At 41.9% G+C, this 12919-nt stretch overlaps 1 protein-coding gene across 8 annotated transcripts in view; it reads left to right on the top strand.

The window, feature by feature from the left end:
- Positions 1 to 12919, top strand: part of NFATC1 (nuclear factor of activated T-cells 1) — a 118082-nt gene that overhangs the window by 50759 nt on the left and 54404 nt on the right. For all 8 annotated transcript variants that reach the window (XM_015275940.4, XM_015275938.4, XM_015275936.4 and 5 more), the window contains one exon: positions 1251 to 1391. In XM_015275940.4, the coding sequence (XP_015131426.1) occupies positions 1251 to 1391 (141 nt within the window). The remainder of the gene's footprint in view (positions 1 to 1250; positions 1392 to 12919) is intronic.

The following is a 12919-nucleotide window of genomic DNA, read 5'->3' as shown; positions in this document are numbered from 1 at the left end:
CTTCATAGTCATTCATTTAAATAAACAAACAAGTGGTGGTGGTGGGAAGGAAGTTATATTAAGATATCCCAGTGTTATTATGAAGAATAGCAGAGCTTCCATACCTATAACAGGTAGACTGACATAAAGCCATATCTTCTGTCCAGGATATGTATGAGATGAATAATTTCCCCCATTTCTTTTTTGAAAAAGCTCTAGGTTAATAGACATCAAGAAAAAAAAAAGAAGAAAAAAAAGGAGGAGCCATGGTTTCATGCTGCTCCTTGCTGTAACTGATGAGACATTTTCAATTGCTGTGCAGCATGATAAGGCCACAGTTTGAATACATACTGAACAGTCCATCCAAATGTGCCAAGTTCAAGAGGCCACTAAATATGAAGCCACTTGGATTTGTATCTGTGACTTGCAATTTTAAGTACTGTGTAACGAGCAAAAGCGTGGTACATGCCTCCTCAAAGGAATGGAAAACAGGAGGGAAAAAAAAAGCGCTAGTGTTATTTCCAGTGCAGAATGTGGAATAAGCTGGTGCCAAAAACTTCATGCATCTCTTAGTGCATGTGACACCGGGAGTAACCATGTAATCTGGATAAAATGTCACATCATCCCTTGAAGTTCAGCCATGCTCACTCCATGTCGCAGTTCAGATGATAAAATATTTGCCACGAGAATACGGTTTCTGTTTGCGTGAATCCACGTGTGCTTTAGCACTCAGGTGTTGGTGGAAATATGCTTTCTAAACTGTGAACTTCTGCTGGATTGTGAAGCTCATAGCCACTGCTAAAAGTCAGTTTGCAGCTATGGTTGTAGTGACAGAAATGCCATTTGGATGTGGATGGTCTTGTTCTCATGTATGCCTTGTAAATGCGTGGCATATATGCGAGGAATTGTTATTTTGTCTCTCAGAGAAATTACTCTAAATAAACAAGTTTCTCTAAAAATACTCCTTTTGGCACAGTACAGATTGAGCTGAGTTTTAAACTTAAACATCTTGGGGTTTTTTTGTGAGCTTTCTGAGTCTGTGCCACTGTATTTGATAAGAGTATTGTTTATGACGAAGGTGCTTAGAAGCCACATTTCCTACAAATCATCTGACAGTTCCTTGTTTTTATATCAAACTCAGCTTATCTTACGAGAGTAAGGATTGCAAGTATCAGGTCTCTTACTAACGTAATATTTATTTATTTTTGTGTGTTTGTGGTTGCTTTTTTTTTTCTTTTTTTTTTTCCTTTTTCTTTTATAAACCTCTCCAGCTCAGAGATCTGCCCAAGAACTGCCTCTGGTGGAGAAACAAAGTACCGACAGCTTTCCTGTTACTGGAGGGAAAAAGATGATTCTGACCGGCCATAACTTTCTGCAAGACTCGAAAGTCATCTTTTTGGAGAAAGCACCAGGTATGTCTTTTCAATTTAGACTCGTGTCTGCCTTTTTCCCCGTTACAAAATCCTGGCCAAGTGGTGATAGCATCATCCCCATAATCACATTTTCCTCTGCGCATAGTATGTTTTCCACATTTCTGGGTTAAGCTGTGAGAGAGGTCTGTGCCATGCCCAGCACTGAGGCCTCATGCTGCAGCAGCTGTAGACACAGGCGGGCAGCAGTGAGGCTGTTTCTGTAGCAGTGCAACAGTGGAAGAGCACTGGAGGCCCGCAGTGGCATTCCTTGTGACGCCTGCATCGTGGAGCGAGAGCAGGGCTGTGAGTCAAAGTCAGGCTCTGAAACGAGATAGTTAAGGATAGCTTGGAGTCTTGTTTTGGAAAGGGTTTCCGTGGCACTGGCTCAAGCCACGGATTCCTCAGCTGCCGGCTGAACCCCCCCCTGCACTTTCAAGCATCTTGGGCTCTCCTCAGGCCAGCCCTGCTGGTGTCAGCAGAGCAGTGGGAAGGGGAGCCCCAGTGGGGAGAGGGCTGAGGAGACACGAGACCTTCCCCCCTCCCCCCCCACTGTAGCACCTGCAGGCTCCCAGGGGACAAGTGTGGGGCTTTCCTGAAGGTTCTCATCATGCTTTAAGTCACCAAAAGTAGGCATCAGGCTGAGGCAGAGCAATCCTGAGCCCTTCCTGCAGCCCCAGGTGCCACACTGCACTCAGGGAGGCTGTGGAGTGAGCAGGGTGCCCTTTTGGCTTCTTCAGAAAGTTAAAAAAAAAAAAAGGGCAATATTGCAGCATGAAAATCTGAGTATAGAGGAATGAGATAGAAGAGTGGCTCTGTGTACTTTATATTTAAACTTCATTCCCTGCACAGAATTGGGTCAGTGTGACATTTCAGGAGCTAAGTCCTGGATATTTGTCATGACAGGAAGGAAAACATGTTAAACAGTGCTTTCTTTCCTATTCGTTTCTGTCCTCATCCTTCACTGACTCAGAAGAATTTCTGAACTATCCTGTACCAAAGAACTATAATGGGAATGCTCCTTGCTCACTAGCAGGTACCGCAGTGTGGATTTGGACAAAGCAGGATGCTCACTATACTGACTTAAATTACAAAAGTACAAAACATGGCCAGCCTTGCTCTGTCTAGCCAGACAGATATCTCCCTCAAGCAAAAGGAATTGGAGGCTGCACAAAGGCAGCATACAAAAACAGCATGGAGATCAAGAAAAAATTATATATGCAACATTTTTAAAAAATCATGAGAAATGAAGGAGTGTATAGTTGCACACTGAGTCTGCTGGTGAGGAATTAAATGATCTAAAGGCCTGTCACTCTGGAAAACCCTGCTTGGGTTTATGGGTTGGTAGGACGGACCCACGCAGGAGTGTCTCCTCTACATGAAGACACCACCAGAGATCCCCCTGCTCTCTGACTCCTGGGTGTGAAGTGGATGGAAACGCTGTAGGAGTCAGTCAGTGAGCCGTTGCCACTGAAGAGTAATCAGTATGATTAAGTCAGTAGTAAGAGATCTGATTTGAGACTGCCTGCTTCATTTTAGTGCTATCACAGGAAATTTGGTGCGATTGCAAGGCAGTACTGCCTCATGGAAGGACATTATGGGGCTGAACCTTTATAGTTTAAAAGCATCTCCTGGAACACCTAGCCTGTCTTAATCTCTCCGCTGCCCAGCTACTGATTTGTAAGGCAACTGTGTCACTAGGAATGGCTCACAAATTTTGCCAGCAAATCCAGAGCATTTTCTATGGACTCTGTGGTGAGTTGTGTGCTACTTTGTGTAACACAGCTTAATGCATTTAAAACAAACAGGCCTAGTGCATCATTGTCTTAGTGACAGATTGTTCCAGCTCAGTTTTTGAGCAGGGTCACTCTATGTAGTATGAAATGAAAATGCATTCCCAGCCTTTACTCTTGAAAATCAGCAAGCAGTGTTTCTCTCTCAGCTATTGCATGTCTATGAAAGTAGGTCAAGAGAAGGGACACCAGCATAGTTTCTCCTTCTCTTAGAAAGTTAGTTATGAACTGTTGTGATTAGCTGGAGACACTCATTAGTTTTGCCACTGTTGCTGTTTTTGTTTTTGAATTCAAAATGTTAATCACGTTCCTAGTGAGTAACAGCCAAATACAGCTATTACAAAGTAACAGATCACAGGAATAATTGCACTCATAAAGAGAAAATATCCTTTATTTGAAATTTAAACACTATACTACATGAGTTCATGTTTTCAGTCTTTATTCAGGCAGAGTCCCCAAGCCGGGAGGCAGCCTCTGTGAGCTTGTCTAATTTATGCTAGTCTGCATACTTAATTGGTTAACGCAGAGAGTTTGAGAACACGTTGTGTTTGGCTTTTGTGGTTTTTTTCCTTCTGTCTGAATAATTTCTTTAAGTCTGCTGAGTGCATTGTGGTATGCTGAATGTTTTTCCAAGCATGAGTCCCAAGCTCTCCTTCTTCAGGGCTAGCCCTCAGCTGTTGTAATCTCTGGAGGAATGGCATTATCCTGGCCTCCTTGCGTAGGGAGTCTGTCTTAACTGTGACTCATACAAGAGGGAATCCCTGAAGAATGATCAAATCAATCTTTGAGCCGGGGAGGCAGGACATGGTATTTTTAGCTTAACCCTTTACTGGCTTCTTTTCAGCCAAGGAGTGCATGAAACAGAGCAAAAGATACAGATTGCAGCAGTGCGACGCTGTGTGTCGCACAAAGGAGAAACTAGTCAGCTGCAGGGTGAAGGTTTGCTGAAAGGACGGTGAAGGCAGAGCTGTGAGGACCCCATCTGGAAGAACCCCTCGTGATGTGGTGCGGTGCTGAGGCAGAGGGCACCCCTTTGGATAAACAATGGGTCTTTTCAGAAGTAGACTGAAGTTAGCTCAAGCTTGCTGCAGGACCAGAAAAAAAAAAATCTCATGTGTTGAAATGAGACTTTATTTCACAGGATTTTGTTCAGTATTTTATTGCTTGCATATCAGACCGTGTTTTCCAGTGATCATCGATGGCATAAAACATCCATCCGAGAAACTTAGGGATAGTAAAGATGTAAATGCTGAATGAATTTTGAGAATTTTACTCTCTTAAATTCAGCATTTACTTTGACAGAAGAATCCCACAATAAACTTCTCTCTTGCATATTACACTAATAATTATCTTCTTTCAGTTTCTGTCTTTATAGTCATGGTTTTCTCTTCCTAATTTTCAAGTGTCTTGTGAGTCTGTGTGTCACGCTTGTTAGGTGCTAGATTTAGGACATTACAGAAATCTATTTTCAGCAGAAGCATCGGTCGTTTCTGAAATGTGAATATAGATGTCTGCAACATCCTAGAAACAAGGACACGATGCTGTGTACGGGTGCTCACTGTGAAGGCAAGGTGTGCATTTTGGGTATGAAAGTAGATGAAATTGAAGTTAGCTGTGCAAGGAGGTGTTTGACTAAGAGCAACAAAATGCTTTCTACCTAGCACAATCATCTGGAAGAGCTTAGATTGTGATCTGGATCTATATTAAAAGACACTGGATTATTGACTTACATTTGTTAATCTTTTTATGTAGTTTCTAGGTTGTGAATGTACCAGGCAACAAAAACCTTCAGGGAAGTTAAGAAAATGCAGAGATGTTTGAGGAGTTTTTAAAGACTGTATGGCTGGCAGTTACCTTCTTTTTTTGTTTTCTTTTATAACAACGTCTATAAACATTATCTACCTACAAAGGTATTTTTGAAAGGTAACAAGAGTTACCTTTATGAGAACATAAAAAAAGTATAAAGAACCTAACAGAAACAACCAGACTGCTGTCTCCTTGTGTTTCAGAGTGTGATTAGTCTCTCTGTAACTCAGTTCACAAAAATGTTTATTGTAATTGACAAATAAAAATTTACTAATGAGACACAAACCAAGTAGTATCACAAGCACCAAGGCGCAGTGAAGATAAGGGTATATCTTCTTGGCACATACCCATGTCCTTCCTTCTAGGGTATTGCAGTGTTCTGCAAGGTGTTCCAGGATTTGGAAAGTCTTGCACTAAGATCTGAAGGAGTTAACTTATCCAGTTAGGCCAAAAATCTCTCCTTGCTCCTGTAGCTATAATACTTTTGGCACTAGAGTTAGCTCAAGTATTTCTGGACTCCCTTGATTTGTCCAAGTTGAGACATACTTCAGAGATCAGGTTAAAATGACTGAAATCTTCATTATTAGCAAGTTTTGATATATAGGAAGAACTGCATATTTAGTGTATTATTATTGGTTGACATTCAATTGAGTTTCCACTCTTTAAGTTAGAGCACCAAACTCACTTATTTGGTTTTGTGCTTAGTGACCAGAGCTTGAGGGAAGAGTTTTAAAGAACAGAAAGGTAGAAATGTAACACCCAGCTTCATTACAGGATTAGATTCTCAGATAACACTTACTTTGAAATTCTGATTCTGTGTGGTTAAATTTGACAGCCTTTTTGTCCTATATGTATGCAACACTGAAGATGCATCACTCTCTTTGGTAGGTATAATAGAGTTCACTATTTGTAGCACTACATCTCTGAGTGACTCCAGGCTTATGGACTTCTGTGGCTTTGAACATGTTACTAATTACTCTGCCTTCAAATCAACAGTGATCCTAGCACCTGTAACCTAATTACATAATATCCCCAGCTATTGTGCCTGAAGCATTTGAAACTCAAGTTCGTGGAAGATGGAGAAGTGAACAGCACCTAAGCAGCATTTCCTCCAGTGATTTTCTCCTGTTAATGGACATTTTCAAAGAGTTAAACAGTTTTTCACATTTAGCTTCAAACTGTTCATTCTAGTGTCATTTTTATTACGTTAAATGAATTTTTCTGTCAAAACTGTTCGTCTTTGCTGCTGGAACAGGTTGCACTCTTAGATCGTTGAGACACTGATGTAGCATGATAGTAGTTATGCTGGAGCAGATGAGAGATAGCTGGGTGAGATCACCAAATTTTTGATGTATATGCCAAACAAATCACTCTTTTCTGTAACTATTTAAAATAGGAAAACCTGAAGTTTCCCTTACGTTGAAAGAGTGGTCAAGGTTGGTCAGCCGAATATTTGCACAGAGAAAATGCAATATGGAGAAGAAGAAATATGGATGAATTTAGGCATCCACTGAAGCATTTCACAGGTTTTTTGTTCCTCTCTATTTTCACCATCTGTAACAAAGATTGTAATCAATCAGTTGCTGCTTTAAGGTGCAAGTGTCAGTTTGAAGTCTCGGAAGGATGCTGAGAAATTCAGTTCTAGTTCCTGTACGCTGTGGGAGAAGAGGTTACTTAGTTCCATAGTAGACACTTAAGTGCAGTATTTTAAGTTCCAGAGAACTCACAGAAAGTTCTGGAAAATTGTATGTTCCAAAACACTTGAGTGGCATGTGGATGGAACGGATGCGTTAGGGAAGCATGTGGGCTTTGGGGTTTGACTCAGCTGTACTTTGGAGCTCAGGGCTTGGAGTCTGTTTTGACATGATGTGATGTGATGGGGAGACGGGTGACCTGAGTCTTGGCAGAAGTCCATTTGGTAAAAGATCTTACATTCTCAGCAATCTTTCCATTGCTCTTTCCATTGCCAGTAGCAGTCACAGTTTAGGGGGCAACTGGCCAAAAAGGGGTCAAGTTTCCCACTGGTAATCATATTGTAGCTCACATAATAAATAAGCAAGTGACAAAACTCCCTTTTCCCTCTAGTCAGATGGACAGATAATACATAATTTTGTCTCTGTCTATCTGTTTTTCCAAGTCCGGGACACATGTTCCAGTTGGCAGTGAGCAGTTATGCTCTGACTCATGTGCAATGAGGTTAAAAATTCTGGAAACTAGATAAACTGGAAATTTCAAAGGCATACAAGTTGGAAGCGTGGAGTTCATGTGAAGGTCACTTGAACCTGCTTCCTGGAGATGTATTGATAGCTGAAGGGGTTTCTGGCCGTTGCTCAGAAACAGATATCCTTGGGCGAGTGGTATCATCAAATGGCAGTCATTTGATGGTGGAACCCTTTCACGCGCACGCAGACGCCATGATGTAGCTTGTAGGAAATGTCAGCACGTTTCAGTTTTTCCTGGCTGTTTAGTCTAGGGAATGGCAAAGATAGAGTGGGACAGCAGCCATGTGCATGAGATGGTATCAGCGGCAGCAAGCCTCATCCTGGGAGTTGCTCTTGCAGTTAAGAACAAGATCAATCAATTGGGGATACCTACTGTGTACAACGGAGAAACAAGGAATAAGCGTAGAGTCTCTAGTTCAGAGTAATTTGTCTGACCAACTCTGTGAATTTTCAATTATTACAGAAACTATGGATGCTTGAAGTTTATTCTTTCATGTCATTGCCAAACTGAGTGGCTTCAAGCAGCTGCATCTGTTCAAAGCTTTGTCTATGGCCATTTATAACTAGCACAAGATTTCAGCTAGTTATTACTGTTCCAGCAGCACCTTCCAAATATACAGGAATTCACAGCTCTTACCCATAAAGTCCGTAGTCTAATGAAGCAATCAGTTCCCAAAAACAGGAGAGGAAAAGGGTGTGGCTGGGGTGTTTACCTTGGCTGGCTGCCAGGCTCCCACTGTGCTGCTCCCTCAGTTGTCCTTCTTATCAGGACTGAGAGAAAAAAGACAGCAAACATCATGGGTCAAGATAAAGACAGGGAAATCACTCACCAGTTTCTGTCAGTGGCCAAATAGATGTGGGGAGAATTAATTTGTTTTAATTTACTGCTAATTAAAATTAGAGTACTGAGGAACAACTTAAAAAAAAGCACCTTCCCCCACCCTTCCCTTTCTTTCCATACTCAACTTCTCTGCTGGCTCTTCTACCTCTTTCCCACCTAAGCAGCTCAGAGGGATGTGGAATGAGAGTTGCTGTCAAGACATAATATTTCATCTCTTCTGGTCCTTCCTGCTTACACTTCCCTTCCCCCCAGCATAGGGTCTTTCTCACAGAAGACAGTCCTTTATGAACTGCTCCAGTATTTGTCATGGACTGTAGTTCTTCAAGATGGTTCCTTTCTACAGGGTACAGTCCTTCAAAAAAAGACTGCTTCATCTTGGGCACCTCCTTTCACAGGCTGAAGCTCTTGCCAGGAGCCTGCATCTGCATGAGCTCTCCTTGGGTTTGCAGCTTCCTTCAGGGCAAATCCATAGCCTGTTTTGTGAACATCTGCTCTGGCATCATTCTCCATGGGCTGCAATAGGACAAGCTGCTTCAGCGTGGTATTCTGCATGGACAGCAGGGAAATCTCTGCTCTGGCACTTAGAGCAATTCCTCCCTCTCCTTTTCTGGACTTGCTGTCTGCAGGATTGTTTCTCTTGCATTTTTCTTGCTCCTCAAATCTGCTGCACAGTGTTTTTTACCCTTTCTTAAGTGTGTTATCACAGAGATGCCATCAGCATCACTGTTTGGTTCAGCTTTGGCCAACAGTGGGTCCACTGCAGAGCCAAGCTTGAATTGGCTGTTTCCACATGTGGCAACCGCTGGCCTTTTCCCACAGAGGTCAACCCTGTAGTGCCCCACTGCCAACACTGCCAGATAAATGTGCAGTTTGTGTAGGGATTGTCTGCATCTTCTGCTAAAGCACAATTCATTCTCTCCTCTTCCCCAACTGGTCATTAAGAGTTGGTTCATGTCTGAAGTGGACATCACAGGAAGAAAAGGGAAGAGAATTGGAGGAAGAATAGCGTGTCCTTTTTAGATCTGCTGAAGGAATGAGATTATACCTTCAAGAGCAATGTGGAAGGAAGTACAATGATATTTACAGAGGAATAGTGCTAAGACATTTCCAAAGTGTGCCTTGTTGCAAGAAAGCTGCTATCAAGGCAGATAATCAGGGATTATTATGTATATTAAATGACAGAATAATAGATTCACACAGAATATCATCACAACAACAAAACTGGACACTCTACAGCTTGTCACTTCATCACATTACAGCAACACAAATTCTCCACAGTTCTTACACTTCTATGATTGAGCCTAGTCTGTTTGAACAAGAGAAACCAGATAAGGGACATAATGGAGACAGTGAGATAGAAAAATCAAAATGCCATTCAGAAGTGTACTGTTTAAACTCTGCTAACAAAGTCATGATAAGTTGCCATAATGGGGTGTCTCTGGAAAATGAGAAGTTGTGGCCACATAGATAAAACGTAGAGCTTGTGTCTTAAAAACAAACAAGAGGGAAGAATTGAAAACATTTGGTTCGAACTTTTATGTACAAGAGAAGGATGTAGTAGTGGAAGGTAGCTTCCCGTGTTATAGGCCTGAGAGCTACAGTACAAGTGGTGATGTTGGCATCAGAGGAAGTAGAAAAAAAAATTGTTCTTGGAGAGAAAATTAAGAATTTGGTTGAAACTGGCTGCGAGGTTTTTTTACTCCAAAAGTCTTTGAGAAAATATAAGACAGAAGATAAAACTGAAGAAAATGGCCAGGAGTATTCTACTTAGTTCTAGCTGTAGAGACCCAAGTTCTGTCTACCGGAGGTTCCCAGGGGAAAGTAAAATTGTGAAGACAAGGAGATAAGAGAACTGTAACCAAAGATAGAATGTAGGACTGATGATGGGTGGGTGGGCTTGATTCTCTGTGCTTGCTCTAGAGAAATTTTGTAGGCATGTCAAGCTGCAGTTTTACTGGTAAGTTGAGTGTATTAAACCTGGAATTAGTGAGAGTTTTTAAATAAAACCCTCAGACCAAGATCAGCTTAAATGGAGGGAGGTGCCAGGGAGCACAAATTGCGTAATCAGTCTCCATTCTGGTGAAAATAGGATCTGGCAGGTCATTTCAGATGGTTTTGGCTCCAAATGAGCCTTAATCAGTCTGTGTTCAGCACAGTGCCTCCTTTTAATTACCTGGACTAAAATTACTCTTCAAAATGCTTAAACTTAGAATAATTAAGTCTGTTAGACATACTGTGGCAAAAGCAGCAAAAAGTGTGCCATTTAGGCGAAGTGAGTCCCTCAGCTTCTGAGGGGACAGATAGGAACCAGGTAGGAAGATCACATCTGGCATAGATACCAACACACTGTAAGATACAATTTGTACTGCATTTTTATCACAAGGTTGCTGCACGACACTTGTACTGTGATGTAAATTGCAATTAAATTGTAGCATAAAAAAGAGAGAAAAAGGAACTTAAAACAGCATATGCATGCCAGACTCGCATAAGTATACACAATATTTATAAGTTCAAGACTGCAGAAATGTATATCTGAAGGAATGCACAAAATCCATATGCTGCAAATGCTTTTAAGGGTACACAAACATATATATTCCACAGCTTTGATGTGGAAATACAATTAGGCAAGTTCTGCATGAGCCTTGCTGCACAGACTGGTGCATGCCAGGGATAGGGAAGCAAACTATGGGATCCATGTCTGTAGTGAGACAGTAGGCTGAGAGGAGAGGTGAGAAAAGTATCTGGGATCTTCCTGGCAAGGAGGAGGGAAATAAAATACATAAAAATTAGAGTGGCTGCCTTTGTCTCTAGTTCTCAGCCCAAGCGCAGACCTGGCCTAACCTGCCTCGTGCATGGAAGTTGATTGCAACTTCGCACAAAGCTGAATGACTGTCTGAATGGCAGGACTTTACCTTAGTTTTCATCCTCTTTTCTCACTGGAGGCCCGTCCTTTCCTTCTGGACATATTCACGGATCAGTGGTTTCAGAGCCAGGAGTGTACATCTGAGGGAAAAAGGAGTTGGCAAGCAAATTAAAACTTTACAAATCCTTCAGTGCTAAAGGAGCTGAATATGTGCTAACGTAGTTGAGAATACAGAGGTAGACAGACTTTGCAGAGCACCTCAAAACTGCACTGTATAACCATTTTCCATTGCATCTGTGTCCTACCTATTCTGAACATGTTAAAGTAATCTGGTATGTAATATAGGCACTATTGTTTAGGGTAGTCTCACAGCACATTAATCAAGGAGTGGATTCCTTTGGGGGTATAGAGTTAGTTTCACTGTCTTACTTGCAATATATGAATGTAAATACAGATTTACAGTCCAGCCAGCGCAATCAAACTCTATTGAGCTTTAGGCTGAAAGAATATAAAGTGTACACTGTGTATAGGCAGTGAAATCCCAGGTGATGTCTACTCTTCTTGTATCTCAAATGAACACAGTGCTGCTAAAGGGTATAGACTGTTTTAACCCACTGTAATAAAGTAAGATAGCTTAAGTACATCAGAACTCTCCCTTTATGCCCATTTCATTGATCCATGGTATAAGTAGTTGCCAGATATGCGTGCTACATGCTCCCAGGTTTCAGGGCTTGGAGTTTTGTTTTGGTTTTGTATATCATTTTCCCTTTCTGTCATCTCTCAGCCTGTAATGAAAGTTATACTGGCAACTTGACTATTGTGAGCTTGCAAACCTTTGGCACTATTCTTACAGTTCCCTGGAGAAAAGAAGGTAAATCAGTTTTGGAAACCCTTGGAAACCCAGCCTTCCTGATGGGCAGTGAGGAGAAGTAGAAGACAGTACAAGATTTATTTGGAAAGTCTTTACAGCTGTTTGAATGTGTGGCTGTTTTGTGAAGAACCTATGTATTGTAGGTTGCTCTGAAAGTAATGCCTTCTATTTATTTCCATGGAAACTACAACAAAGAGCACAATTACAGTATTTGATGGAGCAGATTTTCACCTACAAGACACTGTTTTTCAACTTAATCACCACCACTAGCTATGCATTTTTGCCTGTGATGAACAAGAGCCTGCACGCCACACTTGTAAAAATCTGCACCAGCAAAGGTGACCCACTCTTTCACAGCTGCTGTGATGGTGTCATTGCTTGAAAAATACTGCCCATGCAGTCTGATGGAAGTCAGATGGGAGTTGAAGCAGATGGAAGTCAGTCCGGACTATATGGTGGGTGTGGTAGGACAGTCCAGCCAGGAGTGGCAGTGTGCTCCATGGTCTTCAAACCAGTATGGAGCCTGGTGTTATGTTGCATGAGAAAGGTTGTCTTCTTCTCTGGAGTGATTCTGGAAATTTGAGCCTCCAGCTTAGTCAGTGTCATGATGTAGCAGTCAGAACCCCTTTCCAAAAGAAAGTGCACATCACTTCACCTGCTGATGGCTTGGACTTTTTCTTCCATGGGGAATTCATATGTCACCACTCCATGGACTGATGTTCTGACTCCAGCTCATAGTGGAGGCACCACATCTCATCGTCAGTAAAGATGTGATCCAGGAAACTGTCACCTTCAGCCTTATATTGGTTCAGTAGTTCCTGACAAACTTGCGCATGCTGTTCTTTCTGTTCCTGTGTGAGCATTTGCAAACTTTGTGATACTCCAGCACTGGCACCATTGTTTGCAACACACTGAAGTCAATATTCAGTTCTGCACACAGTTCCCTGGCTCTGGGTGGCCTGTTCCAGTGGTTGGTGACCCTGCTCGTGGCAAGGGGGTTGAAACTAGATGATTTTTGAGGCCCTTTTTAACCCAGGCCATTCTATGATTTGATGATTCATGCAGATGAGCTGATTGAGACACTTTTTTTCATGGTGTGACAGCTGTGCATGGCTATCCGGAACATGGGTTGTCT

The sequence above is a fragment of the Gallus gallus genome, chromosome 2, assembly GCF_016699485.2.
Source record: "Gallus gallus isolate bGalGal1 chromosome 2, bGalGal1.mat.broiler.GRCg7b, whole genome shotgun sequence".
Classification (NCBI taxonomy): domain Eukaryota; kingdom Metazoa; phylum Chordata; class Aves; order Galliformes; family Phasianidae; genus Gallus; species Gallus gallus.
This window is presented reverse-complemented; position numbering and strand designations above follow the sequence as displayed.